Source organism: Dipodomys merriami, unplaced genomic scaffold, assembly GCF_024711535.1.
Source record: "Dipodomys merriami isolate MVZ:Mamm:240054 unplaced genomic scaffold, mDipMer1.0.p SCAF_78, whole genome shotgun sequence".
In the NCBI taxonomy this organism is placed as follows: domain Eukaryota; kingdom Metazoa; phylum Chordata; class Mammalia; order Rodentia; family Heteromyidae; genus Dipodomys; species Dipodomys merriami.
In genome coordinates, this window is record NW_027206379.1 from 4,466,856 (window position 1) to 4,487,226 (window position 20,371).

General features: G+C 63.3%; 1 protein-coding gene across 1 annotated transcript; it reads left to right on the forward strand.

The window, feature by feature from the left end:
• The first annotated feature begins 3,791 nt into the window (after positions 1-3,791).
• Positions 3,792-19,800, forward strand: Trpm5 (transient receptor potential cation channel subfamily M member 5). Its single transcript, XM_070009733.1, has 25 exons — positions 3,792-3,860; positions 5,252-5,363; positions 6,191-6,371; positions 7,642-7,808; positions 8,378-8,564; positions 9,506-9,570; positions 9,695-9,886; positions 10,170-10,272; positions 11,108-11,226; positions 11,577-11,915; positions 12,004-12,144; positions 12,224-12,347; positions 12,639-12,784; positions 13,333-13,445; positions 13,553-13,618; positions 13,742-13,994; positions 14,820-14,938; positions 15,022-15,154; positions 15,252-15,426; positions 17,352-17,505; positions 17,649-17,830; positions 18,009-18,141; positions 18,888-18,960; positions 19,245-19,311; positions 19,551-19,800. Exons 2-25 carry the CDS (start codon positions 5,262-5,264, stop codon positions 19,643-19,645), a joined length of 3,429 nt encoding a protein of 1,142 aa, XP_069865834.1. The 5' UTR covers positions 3,792-3,860; positions 5,252-5,261; the 3' UTR covers positions 19,646-19,800.
• Positions 19,801-20,371: the final 571 nt, after the last annotated feature.

Sequence of the window (20,371 nt, forward strand, 5' to 3'; positions counted from 1 at the left end):
GGGGCGGGTGGTAACAGGCGGGAGGCGTGGCCTGGAAGGGGAGCTGCTGTCGGGGGACAGGCCTGGTGCGGCCAGGACCCTGATGGCTGTCCGGGGCGTGGCCTAAGAAGCACCGTCATTCATGGCACCCTGCCGGGGCTGCTCATCCACGCCTCCCACCTCCCCCCCCCCCAGTCCCGTGGCTCGGGCAGGGCCCGAGGGCTCCCTTGCTCACTGAGGCCCCGCTGAGCATGCTGCATGGGCCTGGGTCCTAGGCCCAGGGACGGCAGTGGATACCCGGTTCCACAGGTCAGTGCGGGAAGCAGACGCGGACATGCACATGGGAAACAAAGGTCATTCAGAGAGCAAGGCTGCGTGTGCGCGTGGACAGGTGACCCGATCGTCTAGCCGAGAGCCTGGGGCAGGCATCCTGCACGGATGTGCTCCCGGTCCAGGGGTCTCTGAGGACGAACGAAGCTGGGCTGGCAGGGGGGCTGGGACCGTCACAGGTACTGAGACTGGGCGGTGGGGGTGGGGGGAGCACCCAGCCCTGCTGGGCGTCCAGAAGGCAGAGCTGGCCTTTCCCAGAGGGGGAGTCAGGGCCCGGATGGAGGAAGGGCCGGTGAGGCCGCATTTCACCACCGTGGGCATATCCGGCCTGGTCACATGCATCAGACCCTGGACAGGTCCCCAATTGGCACAGGCGTGAGTCCAGGCTGACCTCCGGGGACCCAATACTGCCTGACCTTGTTCAGGACCGGGGTCTGGCCCTTTTGCCATGGTTCCCCAAGGGAGGACTCCTCATATAACTGGACCCTTGGGGCCTACAGCCCCAAGGGCTTCTGGGTGCTCTGCCTGGATCTCTGTAAATACTAGGGGACCTCAGATGGCCCCTTTTCCTCTCAGGATGTGGGCTCGGCCATGCTAGGGACTAGGGCACCTGCCCAGCCTGGCCCAACCCAAAGGAGGCGACTGAGGAGGTGACCACAGGCCCCTGCCCAGGATGAAGCAGCCTCCTCCAAGGCTGCGCGTGCCTGGCGCCTCTGCCTGTGATCCTAGAGCGCCCTCTGGTGGCTGACAGAAGTTCCTCAACTCGGGGCCTTACCATTTCTGGGCTAGGGTATGTGGGGTGCCCGGAAAGGACCCTTGGAGAAAGGGTGCACAGAAGTACATCGGGCCGGGCGCTGGTGGCTCACACCTGTAATCCTAGCTACTCAGGAGGCTGAGATCTGAGGATCGTGGTTCAAAGCCAGCCCGGGCAGGAGAGACCGTGAGACTCCTATCTCCAATAAACCACCAGAAAACCGGAAGTGGAACTGTAGCTCAAGTGGTAGAGCGCTCGCCTTGAGCTGAAGAGCTGAGGGACAGCGCCCAGGCCCAGAGTTCAAGCCCCACGACTGACAAAAAAAAAAAAAAAAGAAGAAGTACATCGGGTTCCCCTCCTGTGCCATCCACAATACCCAGAATCCAGGCTCTGAAGACCTGTGGGACGTGTGTGTGTGTGTGTGTGTGTGTGTGTGTGTGTGTGTGTGTGTGTGTGTTACTGGGTCTTGAACTCAGAGCCTGGGCGCTGTTACTGAGCTTTTACACTCAAGATTAGTGCTCTACCATTTGAGCCACAACTCCACTTCTGGCTTTTTGGTGGTTAACTGGAGACTCATAGTCTCACAGGCTTTCCTGCCTGGGCTGGTTTCAAAGCTCGATCCTCAGATCTCAGCTCCACTGTGTAGCTAGGATTACACACCACCAGCACCCAGCTGATAGTATTTTACAGAGAATCTGAGGCCAGGCGTTGGAAAGGAGGCCGGGGAGAGGAGGAGGAGGCCAGCCTGGGATTACAGTCTTCCCTGGAACAACCATCCTGCGCCCAGATACCTCAACAGTCTCACAGGGGGGACTGACCAGCCAGGGGGCCAACCACCCAGATGGTGCTCTCTGGAGGATGACCACCTGGACGGTGAGGGGACGCCACAGGGGCGTGTCACCGGGTGGTCCTCCTGGGACTGAGCTGTGGCCCAGTGCTCTTGGCACCTCCCATTCTCACTCGCAGAGGAAACTGAGGCTCAGAAGTGAAACAGGAGCCTCACCTCGAATCTGGATCCAGCCTGGGCTCTGGGCCACCCCTGGGCGTGGACCCCAGTGGAGGTCAGCCACCTGGGAGGGCCTGGCAGCTGCAGGCACTGCCTCCCAGCTGGGCTGGATGGGCCCATCAAGCCAAGGAAGGCCAGTCCGCAGTGGTCCGCATTCGTTCACACCTGCCCAGGTGCCAGGAGAGGTGGAAGAAGGAAGGAGGCAGGGCAGGGAGCTGGCACCGGGCAGAGCCTGTGTCCGCATGCACCCCACTGCCAGAAAGCGGCAGGTCGGGGCACGGGCCCCCGGAAGCGTGCAGGGAGAAGTGGCAGACAGCGCCACCTCGGGGTGCGCTGAGCAGAGCCTGGCCCAGGCCTGCGTGATTCCAGCCACATCCCTGTCCCATGCCTCAGTCTCCTTGTCTGTGTCAAAAAGAGAGCCCCTCCCCCTCCTTCCTGGGGGGCCCGCGGGTGAGGGAAGGGACCTCCAGCGTGTGGCAGCGTCTGCCCAGGAGCCTGGAGAGGTGGGAGGGGCTCGGTGGGCTGGTGGGAAGGCTGGGGGGAGGCCGGGGCCGCTCTGTCCAGGCCCTGCCCACGTCCACACCCTGCCCAGAGATCTTGTTCCCCTGCGAACAAAGGCCCGAGGTCCATTTCATGACGGTCACCCTCGGGGAGCTTCTGCACCTTCTTGTTATACTCTACCCATCCCCAAATCTCAGAGTGCGCTGGCCCGGGGAGGTTGTGGAGTACACTGGGCTGGACCCCAGGGCCTAGGTCTGCCCTCCACTAGGCCTTTCCCACGTCGAGGGGGCCACGTGGGGCCTCTGTGATGGCCTCTGACTGGCGGTGGCCATTGGCCCCCAGCAGGACACCCAGGGGCCATGGCCGCCTGGCTCAGCTCCAGCTGGCACCCCCGGGACCCCTCGCTGCCCTGTCCCTCCAGGACATGCAGGGTGGGACCCAACACCTGCCCATGCAAATCCCCAGCTTGTTTGCATGCCCGCCCTTGTGGTGGCCTCATTTGCTTGGAGCTTGGCACCTGCCCACAATCCCCTCAGCCCTGGGCTGGGGAGGGGGGGGAAGGAGAGGATTAGGGGGAGCAGAGAGCAAGGCACACAGGGCCTGGGCACACAACGCATCCCCATCTCCCACCCAAGGAGACCCGGAGCCTGGGAGCAGGCGTGGCCCGGCTGGCACCTGGATCGCAGGTTTCTGTCCCCAGGATGGGACCCAGTCCTGGTCCTCTCGTGTGACGCCTCTGGGTCTGCGGCTCTGACACAAATACCACAACAGGGCCTCCAGCCAGGGCTTGTTCCATCCCAAACCACCAAACATATTCAAATGCTGCCCTCCACAGGCCCTGCTGGGCAGTGGGAAGGGGGAGGATTTGCATCCCCTTGGGCGGGGCACAGGGGACCAGGCAGCTCAGGGCAGGGGACCAGCCACCGCTCCACCAGGTGGACACCGAGCCAGGTCTGGGCAGGGGCTGAGCGCCTGACGAAGCTGCGGAGGGGTGGCTCACAGGCAGGAGCTTGCGTGGCAGCCTGGCCCAAGTCAGGGCCCTGGAGGCTCCCAAGGCTCCTTCCTGTCTCTTCCAACCTCTGGGCTCCAGGTGTTCCTGGCTTTTGGCCCGTCCCTCCATCCTGGGCCTCCATCTTCACAGGGCCGACTTCCTGCTACTCCTCACATTGTCTACCTTCCGAGCGGGTCTCCACATCGTCCACAGCGACCCTGGCACGGATGGGGAGCTAGCCCCACTCTGCGTGACCTCACTACATCGTACAGACCCTGTTTCCAAGGTCACGTCCAAAGGTACAGGGGTGTGGGGGGAGACAAGTTAAATGCATGGGGTGGGGGGAGGTGTTCAGCCATGGAGCACATTCCTCTTTTTGTTATTGTTGTTGTTGTTGGCTGTGAGTCGAACTCTGGGCCTGGGCGCTGTCTCTGAGCTCTTCAGCTCAAGGCAAGTGCTCTACCACTTGAGCCACAGCGCCACTTCCAGTTTTCAGGTAGTTCATTGGAGATAAGGGTCTTGTGGACTTTCCTGCCCAGACTGGCTTTGAACCACGATCCTCAGATCTCAGCCTCCTGAGTAGCTAGGATGACAGGCGTGAGGTAGTGAATTCTTTAAGAGGCCTCAGGAACCCAGGAGGGAGGCTGCGGCCTCAGCCTCTGCCCTCAGGCCTGCCCCAGGAGGCACCAGATGTCCCTCCTGTGGACAGTAGCTTCCTGTCCACCCCGCCATCCCTGCCCCCACATGCAAGGTTTCACAAGGGCCTCCCATGATCTGGGTGTGGGGATACATGCCTGGAGGAAGGAAGATATCTAGTTCAAAGCCAGCCTGAGCAACGTTAGTAAGACCCTGTTTCAAGAACAAAACACAAAGCTAGGTGCTTGTGGCTCACTCCTGTAATCCTAGTTTCTCAGGAGACTGAGATCCGGGGATCAGGGTTTGAAGCCAGCCAAGGCAGGAAATTCCACAGAGACTCTTATCTCCAACAAACTACTCAGCTAGAAGTAGCACTATGGCTCAGGTGGTAGAGGGCTAGGCTTGAGCAAAAGCAGCTCAGGGACAGCGCCCAGGCCCTGAGTTCAAGACCCAGGACTAGCACAAAAAATTTTAAAATAACAAAACACAAAGGGGCCTAGGAGTGTGAGTACCTGCCTGCAATCCAATCTCTAGTACCACCTACGAGGGCTCTAGCAGGCCCGATCGCCCCGCCCTCGCCTGGGCGGGGCCTGGTGTGTCTGATTGCCCCGCCCTTGCCTGGGAGGGGTCTGACATGCCCCGCCCCCAGCTGGGCGTGGTCAGGCGCACCGCGCCCCCGCCTGGGCGGGGCCTGGTGTGCCTGATTGTCCCCTCTTGCCTGGGAGGGGCCTGATCACCCCGCCCTCGCCTGGGCGGGGCCTGGTGTGCCTGATTGCCCCGCCCTCGCCTGGGCGGGGCCTGGTGTGCCTGATTGCCCCGCCCTCGCCTGGGTGGGGCCTAGTGTGCCTGATTGCCCCGCCCTTACCTGGGAGGGGCCTGACATGCCCCGCCCCAGCTGGGCGGGGCAGGGTGGGCCCCACCCCACCTGGGCGGGGCCTGACAGGGCTAGCTGAAGCGGGCGCGCGAGGAGCCAGCTGCAGGGAAGGCCAGAGAGGGCCTGGTGCTGCCCCGCACTTCTGCCGTGTGGGCTACCGCGCCCGTCTGCGTCCCACAGGGAGCGCACCATGCAGACGCCCCAGGGCTCCCGTCCTGCTGTGGGGCGGTGGGGGCCGGGCCTGAGCCGCGGCGAGGTGGACTTCGGCGGGTCCGGAAAGAAGCGGGGCAAGGTAGGACAGCCCGCCCCAGGCCCCCCTCCTGGACCTCCAGGGTGAGGGGCGGCCTGGAAGGTGCGGGGTCAGCCTCTGCCCAGCCCCCAAACTGCAGGCAGCACCCACTGTGCGCAGGCCAGGGCCCAGGGCCCCCTCCGTGTCCTCCCACGGCGCCCAGGGCCCCCTCCGTGTCCTCCCACGGCGCCCGGTCACCCCGTGTCCTCCCACGGCGCCCAGGGCCCCCTCCGTGTCCTCCCACGGCGCCCAGGGCCCCCTCCGTGTCCTCCCACGGCGCCCGGTCACCCCGTGTCCTCCCATGGCGCCCAGGGCCCCCTCCGTGTCCTCCCACGGCACCCAGGGCCCCCTCCGTGTCCTCCCACGGCGCCCGGTCACCCCGTGTCCTCCCACGGCGCCCAGGGCCCCCTCCGTGTTCTCCCACGGCGCCCGGTCACCCCGTGTCCTCCCACGGCGCCCAGGGCCCCCTCCGTGTCCTCCCATGGCGCCCAGGGCCCCCTCCGTGTCCTCCCACGGCGCCCGGTCACCCCGTGTCCTCCCACGGCGCCCAGGGCCCCCTCCGTGTTCTCCCACGGCGCCCAGGGCCCCCTCCGTGTCCTCCCACGGCGCCCAGGGCCCCCTCCGTGTCCTCCCACGGCGCCCAGGGCCCCCTCCGTGTCCTCCCACGGCGCCCAGGGCCCCCTCCGTGTCCTCCCACGGCGCCCGGTCACCCCGTGTCCTCCCACGGCGCCCAGGGCCCCCTCCATGTCCTCCCACGGCGCCCCACCCCACCCCGTGTCCCGGGCCCCAGGCGGTGTCCCTGCCCTGAGCCCGCTGGCCCCTGCCTGCAGTTTGTAAAGGTGCCGAGCAGCGTGGCCTCCTCTGTGCTCTTCGACCTGCTGCTCACCGAGTGGCACCTGCCAGCCCCCAACCTGGTGGTGTCCCTGGTGGGCGAGGAGCGGCCGTTCGCCCTGAAGTCCTGGCTGCGGGACATCCTGAGGAAGGGGCTGGTGAAGGCGGCTCAGAGCACAGGTGGGGCTCCTCCTCCCCACGCCCCGGGTGCCAGGGCTTCGGGCACCAGCTGGTGGGGGTGGGGTTCAGGTGAGGTGGATGGCTGCCCTCTGCATGTGAAGCCCACGGGCCCCAGGGAGAGGCAGCGCTACCACGCCCAGCACCAGGGCACGGGGTGTTCGGGACTGAGGGTCCCGTGGCCCCGCACCTTCTTTGGGAAGCCATCTGGCTAGCTGGTTGTCGGGTTCCAAGACCAAGTTACTGGGCTTCATTTTGAAGTTGGCTCTGCCTGTAGAAAACCCAGAGGGACGATTTAGGGGTTTCTGGATCCTTCACTGCAGAAAGGATGGTAGTAAAGTAGAAGCCAGATATGGTGGCACGGGCCTGTAATCCCAGCTACTCAGGAGATGGAGGCAGAAGGATTGGGAGTTTGACACCCCAGGTGGCCTGAGCTAGAAATTACAGAGACTCCATCTCAAAAACAGAAGTGAAGTTAAAAGGATGCATGGGTGGCCAAAGTGGTAGAGTGCTTGCCTAGCATGCTTGAGGCTCTGGGTTCAGTCCCCAACACTAAAAAACAAGGAGGGAAGGAAGGAAGGAAGGAAGCAAGGAAGGAGGGAGGGAGGGAGGGAGGAAGAAAGGTAGGAAGGAAGGAAGGAAGGAGGGAGGGAGGGAGGGAGGGAGGAAAGGAGGGAGGGAGGGAGGGAGGGAGGGAAGGAGGGGGAGGGTGGGAAGGAAGGAGGGAAGGGAAGGGAAGGAGGAAGGAAGTGAGGGAAGAAAGATCTGGCCAAAAATGGGTGGCTCACGCCTATATTCCTATCTACTCAGTGGGCTGAAATCTGAGAATCACAGTTAGAGGTCCACCAGGACAGGAAAGTCCATAAAACTCTAATCTCCAACTAATCAACCAAAAAGAAGAAGCTGAGCCATGGCTCAAGTGGTAGTGTATTAGCCATAAACAAGAAAGGTCAGGGACAGCACCCAGGTCCTGAGTTCAAGCCCCAGGACCAGCATATGTGCAAAGAAAAGGCGTGTTCTGGAGACAGGCTGTGGATTCTGTCCTTTGGATCCTAGGAGAGAGCAGCCAACAGGCGGAGCTGTGGCCTGCTTTGCTCCAGAGGGACCCGGTGGGCAGCCCACTCCCCGGCAGAAGTCCCTAGGGGCCTCGGGGCTCTCGCCAGTGCCTCAGAGCACTCCCCAGTGTCTGAAACCCCTATTCTCCGGCCCTGGTGGGCCAGCCGGGCCACCTGGGGCCAACAGGCACAGTGAGCCCCTTGCCCAACCCCTGCAGGTGCCTGGATCCTGACCAGTGCCCTCCGCATGGGCCTGGCGCGGCACGTGGGGCAGGCTGTGCGCGACCACTCTCTGGCCAGCACCTCTACCAAGGTCCGAGTGGTGGCCATTGGCATTGCCTCCCTGGACCGCATCCTGCACCGCCAGCTGCTGGATGCCGTCCAGGTGAGTGGCCAGCTTGCAGCGCCGGGGTTGCTGGGGGAGTTCCAGAACCTCAGGGCCTGGGACCTGGAGCAGGTGTAGCTACGGAAGATTGCGGGGAGGGAGGAAACTGAACAGCCCAGTGCCACCAGCAGGGGGCAGCGTTCCCCGGGAGCTCCTGTGGCTGCAGCTCTGGCTGTGGACTCTGGGCTTTGAAAAGAAGAAAGCGATCACTGCAGGAAAGCCCAGAGCTGGGCCACCCGAGCATTACCCGTCTCCCGCCGTGGGCAGGGCTCTTCTGTTCTCTGGTTCTCCTTCCTGTCCTCCAGCTGGGGAATGTGTAAGGCGTGGACGAGAGGACCAGGAAACCCCCAGGGAGGTTAGATCTGGACTCTAGCCCAGAAGAGTCTAGAAGGAGGGGCTTCCCTGGCCCTGCCACCCATAAGGTTTTGTCGGCGAAAGGAGGCCCTGGAGCCCGCCTGCCCCTGCCTGATGGGTGGGGAGACTGAGGCCACGCCGGAGCCTTGCTCAGAGACCCCCCTCTCCCCAAGTCCTGAGACCTCTGCCACGCTTCCCATCTTTTCCCTGTGCAGGAGGACACTCCTGTCCACTACCCCGCGGATGATGGCGTCAGCCACAGCCCCCTCTGCCCCCTGGACAGCAACCTTTCCCACTTCATCCTGGTGGAGCCGGCCGCCCCCGAGACGGGGGATGACGGGCTGGCGGGGCTGCGGCTGCGGCTGGAGAAGCACATCTCCCAGCAGAGGACGGGCTATGGGGGTGAGGCCCACCCCGGCCCTCGGGAGGCCACCCGGGGACTCGAGACTGGGCGTGCAGCATCAGGGAAGGAGGGAGGGAGGGAAGAGGGACGGGAGAGACAGGAAGGGAGGGCAGGGCCTTGGGGCAGGAGGCCCCAGCATGCCAGAGCCCTCAGGTCTGGGCTGTTAGCTAATGTGGCAGAGCCAGCCCAGGCAGCCACCCCGCCGAACGGCAGCAGCCGAGACACCATTTAGTTCTCTCAGGTGCTCTCCTGGAGAATTTCCCATGAAAATTCCAGAGGCCCATTTCCCGCCATGCCACGGGGCTCCAGACTGGCTGGGCATTACCGGCTGACCGGGGCTGGCAGGATGGGCGCGCTGGGAAACACTAGTGTGTGAGTCGTGCTTATAAACAAATACGTGAGGGCTTCAAATATGCACCAAGAACAAAAAACCAACAGGCAAAACACGCAGATGCCAGGTGAGGCCAACTGAACCCGCTTTAACAATGCTAACAGTCGCCCGGTGCCGGTGGCTCACGCCTGTCATCCTAGCTACTCAGGAGGCTGAGATCTGAGGATCACGGTTCAAAGCCTGCCTGGGCAGGAAAGTCTGTGAGACTCTTATCTCCAATTAAAACACCAGGGGTGACATTGTCCAAAAAAAAATGTACTTTCTACCCAACTTGTGTAACAGTATCCACTCTGTACATCACCTTTATAACAAGTTTTCAAGACAATTTAAACACACACACACACAGCCAGAAGTGGAGAGATGGTCCCCAGCCACAGAAGGGAGGCAAGAAAGAAAGGAGGAGGGAGGGAAGGGAAGGAAAGAAGGGAGGACGGAGGGAGGGAGGAGGAAAACTGACCAGCATATATGCAACATCCGGGCAGCCCAGGGGCCTCGCCCCTCTGCTCTTCCTGAGAGTCTGGCGGTGGCTCAGAGGCTGCGTTCCCATAGGCACCGGCAGCATTGAGATCCCAGTCCTTTGCCTCCTGGTCAATGGCGACCCCAGCACCCTGGAGGTAGGGGCAGGGGAGGTGGGTGGGCTCTGGCTGCCCAGGGCCTCCTGGGGGGCAGGAGGGTGCCTGGGGCTCCCCGGGGTGGGCAGGGGGAGCGGGTGGCGCCCACACGTGCCGTCCACCCCAGAGGCTGTCCAGGGCCGTGGAGCACGCTGCCCCATGGCTGATCCTGGCGGGCTCCGGGGGCATCGCTGACGTGCTGGCAGCCCTGGTGAACCGGCCTCACCTGCTGGTGCCCCAGCTGGTGGAGAAGCAGCTTCAGGAGAAGTTTCCCAGTGAGTGCTTCTCCTGGGAAGCCATCCTGCACTGGACCAAGCTGGTATGCACTGTGGCGGGGGGGGGGGGGGGGAAGGAAGTGGGCCTCCTCCCGGGAGGAGGGGGCTGGTCCTTGGGGATAATCCTGGCAGTGGGTGCTATCTCTGCCATCCCTGCCCTCCTACCCTGTGGGCCCCAGGCTCTGTCCCACTGGGGTGCAGGCCCCAGGAGGACAGCCGGCCCTCCATGGCCCGGGAGTTCTGTCAGGCCCCGGGGGGCGGGGCAGCCAGCAGGCCTGGCCTCTCTGGGGACCAGGTGCCCTCAGAGTCTCTTCCCGGTGCCCCCAGCTGCAAAGCATCGCCTCATACCCCCACCTGCTCACCGTGTACGACTTCGAGCAGGAGGGCTCCGAGAGCCTGGACACGGTCATCCTCAAGGCCCTGGTGAAAGGTGAGGTGGCGGACACCGGCCTCCCATCCCGGAGCGGTGGGGGAAGATGGTGTGCATCTTCTTTCTGCAGCAAATTTTACAGTATACACACACGTTTACCTTAGTTTGAAGTGTGTGTGTGTGTGTGTGTGTGTGTGTGTGTAAGGTGTTTGCTTGGGGTTTTTTTTTCTTTGAGGGGCTTGAACTCTGGGCCTCAGCTCTTCAGCTCAAGGCTAGCACTCTACCACTTGAGCCACAGCACCACTTCTGGCTTTTTCTGCTTATGTGGTGCCGAGGAATCGAACCCAGGGCTTCATGCATGCAAGGCAGGCACTCTACCGCTGAGCCACCTTTCCAGCCTGCTTGGGTTGAGTCTGGTCACAGTGGTATGACTGTCACCAATTCCACAATGTTTCTGCCCACAAGAGGGGTGAGCGTGCGCCCCTCAGTGGCGACCGTGGGTGGCTGTGCATCCCAGTGCCTAGCAGTGGCTGTAGGATTCACTCCACGTGTTTTCCATTGGAGATGAGTGCACTGTGGGGCTGGGGACACACCTGGACTGAGGCCCCTGCAGGCAGGGCATCTGGGAGGTGGGTGGCTCTCCCGGGACAAGGAGGCCCCCCTGAGGGGCCCTTCCCAGGGGTGCCCAGGCCCTGGGAATGTGGCACTGTTCAGTGCAGTGTCCCTTGGAGGTCAGGGACAAGGGCGTCTCAGGCGGCCCCCAGAGTGCCCAGGCCTCCCCCGGGCAGTGTTGCCTCCCCGGAAGCTGCCATGGCCCCGCAAGTCCCCTTGCGAATCCGGTCCTGAGCTCAGGGCTCTGCAGGGCCTCACCCCTCCCTCCCTGCTCTACCCACAGCCTGCAAAAGTCACAGCCAAGAGGCCCAGGACTACCTGGACGAGCTCAAGCTGGCCGTGGCCTGGGATCGCGTGGACATTGCCAAGAGTGAGATCTTCAGTGGGGATGTAGAGTGGAAGGTGAGGGCTCCCAGGCCGGGCTCTGCCAACACAGGGCACAGACCATACAGATGCCCCGGGAAGCCAAAGTCCAGTCCTGCTGGCCAGGCCCCCTGTGGCCCAGCCAGGTGGGAGTGGAGGCCGAGATGTGGCCAGGGCATCCTGAAGGACAGGCTGGTTATTCTGGAGTGCTGGCCAGTCCAAAGCCCAGGGTCAGGGCTCGGCGTTGGCCACCCTGTGGTATCTTCCTAGCCCAGGACCCAGCACGCTCTGCCAACCAGCTCGGGGGGACGCTGGGGTGTCCCAAGGAGAGGCTGCCCACCACCCAGTCCCGCTGCCCACCCACTCACCGTCCCCATCTCCGTCTCCAGTCCCGAGACCTGGAGGAGGTGATGATGGACGCCCTGGTCAGCAACAAGCCAGAGTTCGTGCGCCTCTTCGTGGACAGCGGTGCCAACATGGCCGACTTCCTGACCTATGGGCGGCTGCAGCAGCTCTACCGCTCCGTGTCCCCCAAAAGTCTGCTCTTCAGCCTGCTGCAGCACAAGCACGAGGAGGGGCGGCTGACGCTGGCGGGCCTGAGCGCCCAGCAGGCCCGGGAGCCGCCCTCGGGGCCGCCCGCCTTCTCCCTGCACGATGTGTCCCGGCTGCTCAAGGACTTCCTGCAGGACGCCTGCCGGGGCCTCTACCAGGACGGGCGGAGGCCGGCGGTGAGCGGGGCCGGGGGCGGGGGCCACGAGCAGGGCAGGAGCCGGGGCTGGGGCCAGGCTGGGGCTGATGGCCATGTCCACTCCTCAGGAGAGGGGGCCGGCCAGGCGTCCCACAGGCCACAAGTGGCCGCTGGACCTCACACAGAAGAGCGAGGACCCCTGGAGGGACCTGTTCCTGTGGGCGGTTCTGCAGAGCCGCCATGAGATGGCCACCTATTTCTGGGCCATGGTGAGTGTGTGCCCGTAGCCAGGGCCGGGCCTGCGGAGGCCGGGGATGGGGGAGCGTCTCCTGAGGCCCTCTCTTCCAGGGCCAGGAGGGCGTGGCCGCGGCTCTGGCCGCCTGCAAGATCATCAAGGAGATGTCCCACCTGGAGACAGAGGCCGAGGCAGCCCGCGCCATGCGTGAGGCCAAGTACGAGCAGCTGGCCCTGGGTGAGCAGCAGCAGGAGGGCGGTGTGGGGCTCCTCTGGGGAACAGGATGGGGGAGCCCCGCAGCCCCACGCGGGGATGGCGCTGGGAGGAGGGCGCTGCTCCGACAGCCACGCTCAGCCCCAGCACACAGAGGGAGGCAGAGGTTCAGGAGGGACCTGGTGGCCAGGCGGTCTGCGCCCGGGGCTGGATGGGCGCTGAGGGGCGGGGGTGGGTGCATCCCCCGGGGCGGGGCGTGGGCAGAAGCGGGGGCTGTGCGCAGGCATCAGCACCACGCGGGCCCCGGCCCTGCAGACCTCTTCTCAGAGTGTTACAGCAACAGCGAGGAGCGGGCCTTCGCCCTGCTGGTGCGCCGGAACCACAGCTGGAGCCGCACCACCTGCCTGCACCTGGCCACCGAGGCCGACACCAAGGCCTTCTTTGCCCACGACGGCGTACAGGTGAGCGGCCACGGGCCTCGCGGACCCAGCCCTGGCTGTCCCTGGCACACAGAAGGGTGGGCAGCGGGCAGAGCCCAGGCTATCTCTGGCACGGAGAAGCCTGTCAGCTGTAGCTCCCCACCCAGAAGGAGGGCACAGCCCTCCTACGCCCTCTGCTGAGCAAACTTTTCTAACCTGTCTCGGAGCTATCGCCTTCAATGCCCTTTACTGAAAGTTCACAAAGGCTGGGCACCGGTGCTCATGCCTGTAATCAATCCTAGCTACTCAGGAGGCTACCTGGGGATTAAGGTTCAAAGCCAGCCTGGGCAGAAAACCAGCCCGAGCACACACATGTACGTGTGTGGATATACATTACACGTACACACACATGGCTCCCAGAAGCAGTGTACTCCAAGTCCCAGGGCACACCCGTGCATGCATGTATGCACACATGGGCACAACTCCCAGCAGCAGTGAACCCATACCCCTGTCCTCCTCCGGCCGCCCCCCCGCCACCCTCCCCCCGTGCAGCGTGAACAGAGCTGCAGGCATGCATGCCTCTCTTCCAGGCTTTCCTGACCAAGATCTGGTGGGGACACATGGCCACGGGGACACCCATCCTGCGGCTGCTGGGCGCTTTCACCTGCCCCGCCCTCATCTACACCAACCTCATCGCCTTCAGGTGGGCCGGGGGGCGGCGGCGGGGCCCTCGCGGCTGCCTGACTCTCCTAGCCCAAGGTCCGGGGGCTGTTAGCGTTGTCCTCACGCCTGGGTGTCCCTGTGTCTCAGCGAGGATGTCCCACCCACGGAGGGCCTACAGGAGCTGGACAGCCTGGACGCGGAGAAGACCCTGCTGTACGGTGCAGGCGGCCAGGGCGGAGGGCGGTGGGTGGAGGCGGAAGTGGGGTCCGATGGGACCTCACGGCCAGGAGCCTGCCTCAGCTCCTCACGGCTATGGTGTCTTTTGCCCCGGCTCAGGGTGATGGAGGAGGTGCCCCGCCCTCCTGGCGACCAGGGCCCGCAAGCTGCGTTCCTGCTCACGCGCTGGCGGAAGTTCTGGGGCGCCCCGGTGACCGTGTTCCTGGGGAACGTGGTCATGTACTTCGCCTTCCTCTTCCTGTTCGCCTACGTCCTGCTGGTGGACTTCAGGCCCGCGCTGCGGGGGCCGGCGGGGGCCGAGGTCATCCTCTACTTCTGGGTCTTCACGCTGGTGCTGGAGGAGACCCGGCAGGTGAGGCCAGGGCGGCCAGGCCTGGGGCTCTGCGGCTTGGGGTCCTGCCTGGGGTGGCAAAGTGGGCCCCGGCGCCAGTGGCTCACGCCTGTCATCCCAGCTACTCAGGAGGCTGAGATCTGAGGATCACGGTTCAAAGCCAGCCCAGGAGACTCTTATCTCCAGTGAACCCCCAGAACACTGGAAGTGGCACTGTGGCTCAAGGGTAGAGTACTCGCTTTGAGCTGAAATGCTCAGGGAAAGGCCTCGTCAGAACTCCAACTGAGTCTCATGGGGAGGAATCACTATCTGAGCCTAGGCAGGTCCCAGGTCCAGATTGACCTTCACTGTTTCTGTCTGCTTTGTTTTGTATCTTCAGTAATGAGGCTTGAACTCAGGGCCTTGAACATGCTAGGTAAATGTTCTAGCTACCTGAGCCACACTTCTGCTCTTTAAAACACGCTCTTATTCACTTATATCCGTCATGGGGCTTGAACTCAGGGCCTGGGTGCTGTCCCCAAGCTTTCTTGCTCAAGGCTAGTTGTTCTACCACTTGAGCCACAGCTCCACTTCTAGCTGCTTGCTGGATAATTGGAGGTAAGTCTCTCAGGTTTGGGGTTTGTCTGCCCAGGCTGGCTCCACCCTGGGATCCTCAGATTTCAGCACCGAGTAGCTAGGATGACAGGCATGAGCACCTGCACCCAGCACACGCCAGCCTGCAACCTCAGATAGTTTCAGTCAGCCCCGGTGCTGGCCAAGGGGGAGCCTTGTTTGCAATGGTGAATTGATCTTCACAGACGCCACTGGTGGGCCCAGGCAGCGGTGACAGCCTGTCCCCCGGGTCAGGGTTTCTTCACAGACGAGGACACACACTTGGTGAAGAAGTTCACTCTGTACATGGAGGACAACTGGAACAAGTGTGACATGGTGGCCATCTTCCTGTTCATCGTTGGCGTCACCTGCAGGTCTGGTGCGGGAGACCCCACAGCTCCTGGGGCCACCGAGATCCAGGCGTGCCCCCGGCACGTGCCTTTGACCCCCCCTGCAGGATGCTGCCCTCGGTGTTCGAGGCCGGCCGCACGGTCCTTGCCATTGACTTCATGGTCTTCACGCTTCGGCTCATCCACATCTTCGCCATTCACAAGCAGCTGGGTCCCAAGATCATCATTGTGGAGCGCATGGTGAGCCCCGGGCTCCAGGCAGGTGTGACCCTCCGCCCTACCCCGCGCTGGGTGCTGGGCTCTCCCTGCCGAGGCACTGCTGACCCCTCCCCTGCAGATGAAGGACGTCTTCTTCTTCCTCTTCTTCCTGAGCGTGTGGCTCGTGGCCTACGGCGTCACCACCCAGGCGCTGCTGCACCCCCAGGACGGCCGTCCCGAGTGGATCTTCCGCCGCGTGCTCTACCGGCCCTACCTGCAGATCTTCGGGCAGATCCCGCTAGACGAAATTGACGGTGTGTGCCCTGTGCGGCCCGGCCGAGTCCCCATTTACCGCCCCGGGGTGTGTGCGTCCCCGGAGGGCCCTGCCACGCACACCTGCAGTCAGGCCCTTATCGGGAGAGGGGGTCGGAATCTGCTCCCCCCACTGAGCCCCGTCTCGCTCTGGCTGCGGATGGAGGGACCCTGCCTAGGAAGGCCATGGGGCCAGCTGAGCCTTGAGTGGTCTGTGAGGGGCAGTGGGATGGGCAGGAATGTGGAGGGGTGTTTGGTGATAAGACCAACCCTGCAGGTAAAGGCTACCTGTCACCTGCCAGAGGCCACACACACGCCGCACACAGACACAGACACAGACACAGACACAGACACACACACACACACACACACACACACACACGCTGGTACTGAGGTTTGAACTCAGGGCCTGGACACTGTCTCCTAGCTTTTTTATTCAAGTCTGGCACTTGAGCCACAGCTCCATGTCTGGCTTTCTTTTCTGATTAATTGGAGATGAATCAGTCTCATGGGCTTTCCTGCCCAGGTTGGCCTTGAACCTTGATCCTCAGATCTCAGCCCGCTGAGCGGTTAGGATTTCAGGCCTGGGCCACTGGTGTCGGGCTCCACGCCACTCTTGATCACACCTTGGCTTCTGTGGGTGGCCACTCCAGCGTGTGTGTCCGGGGGGGAGGGCTACAGCCCAAGTGACAGGGGTGTCCTTCAGCTGGATCCTGTACCTGGCAGGGGCTGGTAGACTCTGGGAGCTTCCTCATGGGGAACAGGGGTGCAGGGAGGGGCCCCTGCGGCCGGCCAGGGTCCTGTGCAGGTCCCTGGGTGGCTGGGGTTCCTTCCATGTCCAGAGTCCCAGCTCTTCAGGCAAGATGGTGCCATACAAATTCCCAGGGTGCCCTGAGGGGATGGGGTGCTGGGTGTATGCACAGGGGTCACTTTCTTGGTCTGGGGCTGGGGATTGGACCACGCTGGCTTATGGACCATTGGGGCCTGAGCCCGGCCATTACTGAGGCCAGGCCAGTCGGGGAGAGGTGATAAGTATTTGTCAGCAGAGCTGGGCACCGGTGCTCACACCTGTCATCCTTGCTACTCAGGAGGCTGAGATCTGAGGATCGCAGTTCAAAGCCAGCCTGGGCAGGAAAGTCCGTGAGACTCTTATCTCCAATAAACAACCAGAAAACTGGAAGTGGCACTCAAGTGGTAGAGTGCTAACATTGTGCTAAAGAGCAAAGGCCCAGAGTTCAAGCCCCACGACCGACAAAAAAAAACCAAAAAAAACAAAAAACCCAGTTGTTAGCAGATGACTGAGAGTGAGACCAGGCCTCCAGGCGGAGTGGGGACACGCTATGGGGGCTGGGCGCTTACCTGACTTCCATCCGCTCCTCTTTCCAGCTGACCTGAGATCTGGGGCTGGGTGACGCCCAGGGCTGAGCCGTGCAGAGAAGATAGGTGCAGGGCTGGCCCTGAGTGGTGGGCTGGCCCCTCGGGCACGCCGGAGCCTAGCCTGCCGGTGGCCACGCTGCATTGCCAAAGGATGTATCTTCAGGCCACTGTGGCTTCTCATGGGCTTTGGTGCCCACTGTGGGCCCTGGGAGACTGCAGACCCGCCCCAGCTTGGGCTGGGGGGACAGGCTGTACCCACGCCTGCGGGGAATGTAGAGAAATTCATTCCTGTAACGACAGCAGATCTTCCAATCCCTACCTTGCTCCTCCTCACGGCCTTGACCTGACCCCAGACCCCTGGTGAAGTCCAGAGATGGGACATGCCGGCCAGCGCCGGGCTGCCTCTGTTTGGGTTTCTGGGCTAGGGCTTCAAGGTGGCTGCGGCACTCAGAGGATGGCGTGCAAACTGGGGTGTAGGAGGGGTGCGTGCAGCACCTGTGCCCTGGAGGCCTCCGCCTGAGCCAGGCTTCCCCGCCTGACCACCTTTCAGAGGCCCGGGTGAACTGCTCCGTCCACCCCCTGCTGCAGGAAGACTCGCCCTCCTGCCCCAACCTCTACGCAAACTGGCTGGTCATCCTACTGCTCGTCACCTTCCTCCTGGTCACCAACGTGCTGCTCATGAACCTGCTGATCGCCATGTTCAGGTACCACGCCCTGCCCCCCTCCCCCGGCTCGTCCTGCATCCATACCTGGGAACCCCAGCTCCCACTGCCCAGGTCCGGCTGGCCCTGGCTCAGCTGCAGGGGTGCAGGCCCGCAGGATGTGAGCCCGGTTGCACACCCCGCAGCTACACGTTCCAGGTGGTGCAGGGCAACGCGGACATGTTCTGGAAATTCCAGCGCTACCATCTCATTGTGGAGTACCATGGGCGCCCGGCCCTGGCCCCGCCCTTCATCCTCCTCAGCCACTTGAGCCTGGTGCTCAAGCGAGTCTTCAGGAAGGCTGCCCAGCACAAGCGGGAACACCTAGGTGAGGCCGCCAGGCTGCCCGATACCCAGGCCCAGAACGGACGGGCACAGGTAGAGCGTGTGTCCTTGCTGAGGCCCCTGCACGCAGCCCTGCCAACGCCTACCTGCCATGCCCTGGCTTCCACACCCCAGGCCCAGTCAGCGCCAGTGAGGCTTGCCTCTGTCCCCCGCCCTCCCAGAGAGAGACTTGCCTGACCCCCTGGACCAGAAGATCGTTACCTGGGAGGCGGTTCAGAAGGAGAACTTCCTGAGCAAGGTGGAGACCAGGAGGAGGGACAGCGAGGGGGAGCTGCTCCGGAAGACGGCCCGCAGGTACCCCAGGGAGGCCTGTGCGTGGAGAACAGGTGTTTGGGGCTCACACCTGGATGTGTGGCAGCCTGGCCCCCCACAGGGGTCTGCCCAGAAATGCGGGATTAGCCATGCTGCGGAGGCGGTGGGCGCCCGGCGTAAACCTGGCTCCTCTGCAGCCGTGGGGCTGGCTGGTCTTGGGGTGCAGGGTGCTGGGAGGGACCACCAACGCTTTTTACAGGTTGGGGAGGGCAAGCTGCCAGGCAAGGGGTCCGAGCTGGGGAAACTGAAGCTGAAGCGAGGGGCGGGGCCGCACGGTGGCTGGGCTACGGGGCCCAGCAGCCCCGCCTCTTCTTGGGTGAGGCTCTGCCAAGGCCTCACGTGCCCCGAGGCTGGGGGACACACAGCACGCACTCTGCCCCGAGGCTGGGGGACACACAGCATGCACTCTGCCGGCTATGGGCTCCTCCTTTCTCCCACATGCCAAGACGCCCACTCCCAGACCTCCTTCCAGGGGCCCCTCTGCCTGTGCCCCCTCCCCTCGGGTGGCGTGCCCCAGGCAGGCATGAGCCCCCTCGAAGCTAGTCTATAGCCTCACACCAGCTGCGTCGAGTCCTGGGTGCCATCAGCCCTCAATCAGCCACACATGATAACGGGAAGCAGCTACCAGCAGCGCACGTGGAGACTAGAGTCCTGAGCCAGCGGGGGAGGGTGGCGCCCCGTGGGGAGACGGCTGCCCAGCCCCGTGGCTTCCCCCTGCTTCTCCACAGAGTGGACTTGGTTGCCAAGTACCTTGGAGGGCTGAGAGAGCAAGAAAAGCGCATCCAATCTCTGGAGTCACAGGCAAGTTGGTGATTCCCTGAGCTAGGCCATCCTACAGCGATACAGGGCCTGATGGTGCCATGCTCACCAGCCACACCAAAGGGCCGGCCGGCCACCGAGGGCCGTGGACAGGGCCAGGGGATGCAGGGGCCAGTGCCTGTGGGCAAGCCCTCCCAGCAAGGACGCTCATAGACTTTCACCAACCACATGGAAACCTGCCTAGAGGGAGGGGGGCCGAGGCAGGAGGGCAGGTGAGAATCCCACGGGAGGGGCTCATGGCCACAGCATTCCTCTGACCCCTGTAGGCCAATTACTGCACACTGCTCCTGTCTTCCATGGCCGACAAGCTGGCCCAGGGCGGCGCCCACTGGAGTAAGTATCTGTGTGGGGCAGGGGCCTCTATCCCTGGCTGCTGGTCTGCGGCAGAAAGCCAGATCCAAGTGCCCGCTGCTGGCCCCTGCCTCCTGCCAAGGTGCGTGCCGGTGCCCAGCTGGGACCAGGCCTTGGTGTCCTTCCACTCCCGAGGCTCTACCTGGCCCTGGCCCTGCTGGACTGCATCCTGGCCCCGGGGGGCTGGCACTGAGGAGCTGAGGAGCCCTTCCTTCCCACAGGCCCAGGTAGTGGGAGCCTGCAGACGCCTGCTAGCCAAGGACTGAGTCCTGGAGGCAGGGAGCACCCGGAGGGGGGCCAGACGCAGCGTGACTGATGCTGGCTGTTCTGGGGGCACACTGGCCTCCCCCTGGGCCCCCACCTCTCCCGGCCCTCTTGTGCCTGGGGAGCACGGTGCTGTTGGGGCAGCTCCCCAGGCAGGCGGACCCCATCTGGAGCTGAGCCTGACGTGGGACTGGACAGGAAGGTGAAGAGGGCGGCTCCTGTTCAGACCGAGGCTGCTTGGGAGCCTGCTCCACCCTCTGCCCCATAAGACACCATTGTTTCAAACTCTAGTGGTTCTGGTTTGTTCTTTGTGACGCTCACGAGCCAGCTGGCCAGCTCTGCTCCCACAGGGAGGGCCAGGGGTCCACCCTGCCTATTAGCTTCCATCCTTGCCTCAGTGTGCACTGGCGCTCCACTTCGTTTTCCACACCACACTGACCCTGACAGCTGCTGACCTAGCACAACATTAGGGGCCACACTTGCTGGGCTCACTACCCACCAAGCTCACGGTCCAGCCAGATGGGTCCTGCTTTTTCCAGGGCTGCAGACCTGGCCCAGTTGACTCACGCATCATGTACTGTCTTCTTTCCTGCACACCAGGATTACCAACCTGAATCCCCACATCCTAGCTTGTCAGCCCATGGCACCGGCAGCACCCCGTGCACAGGCCAAGTACTGTAATGTACCCCTCGGACTCCCCATGTGCCCAGCCTCCCTTTGAGGCCTGTGGTCTGCAGGAGCCAAGGCTGATGGGGTCAGGTAGGACGCCAGGGACACA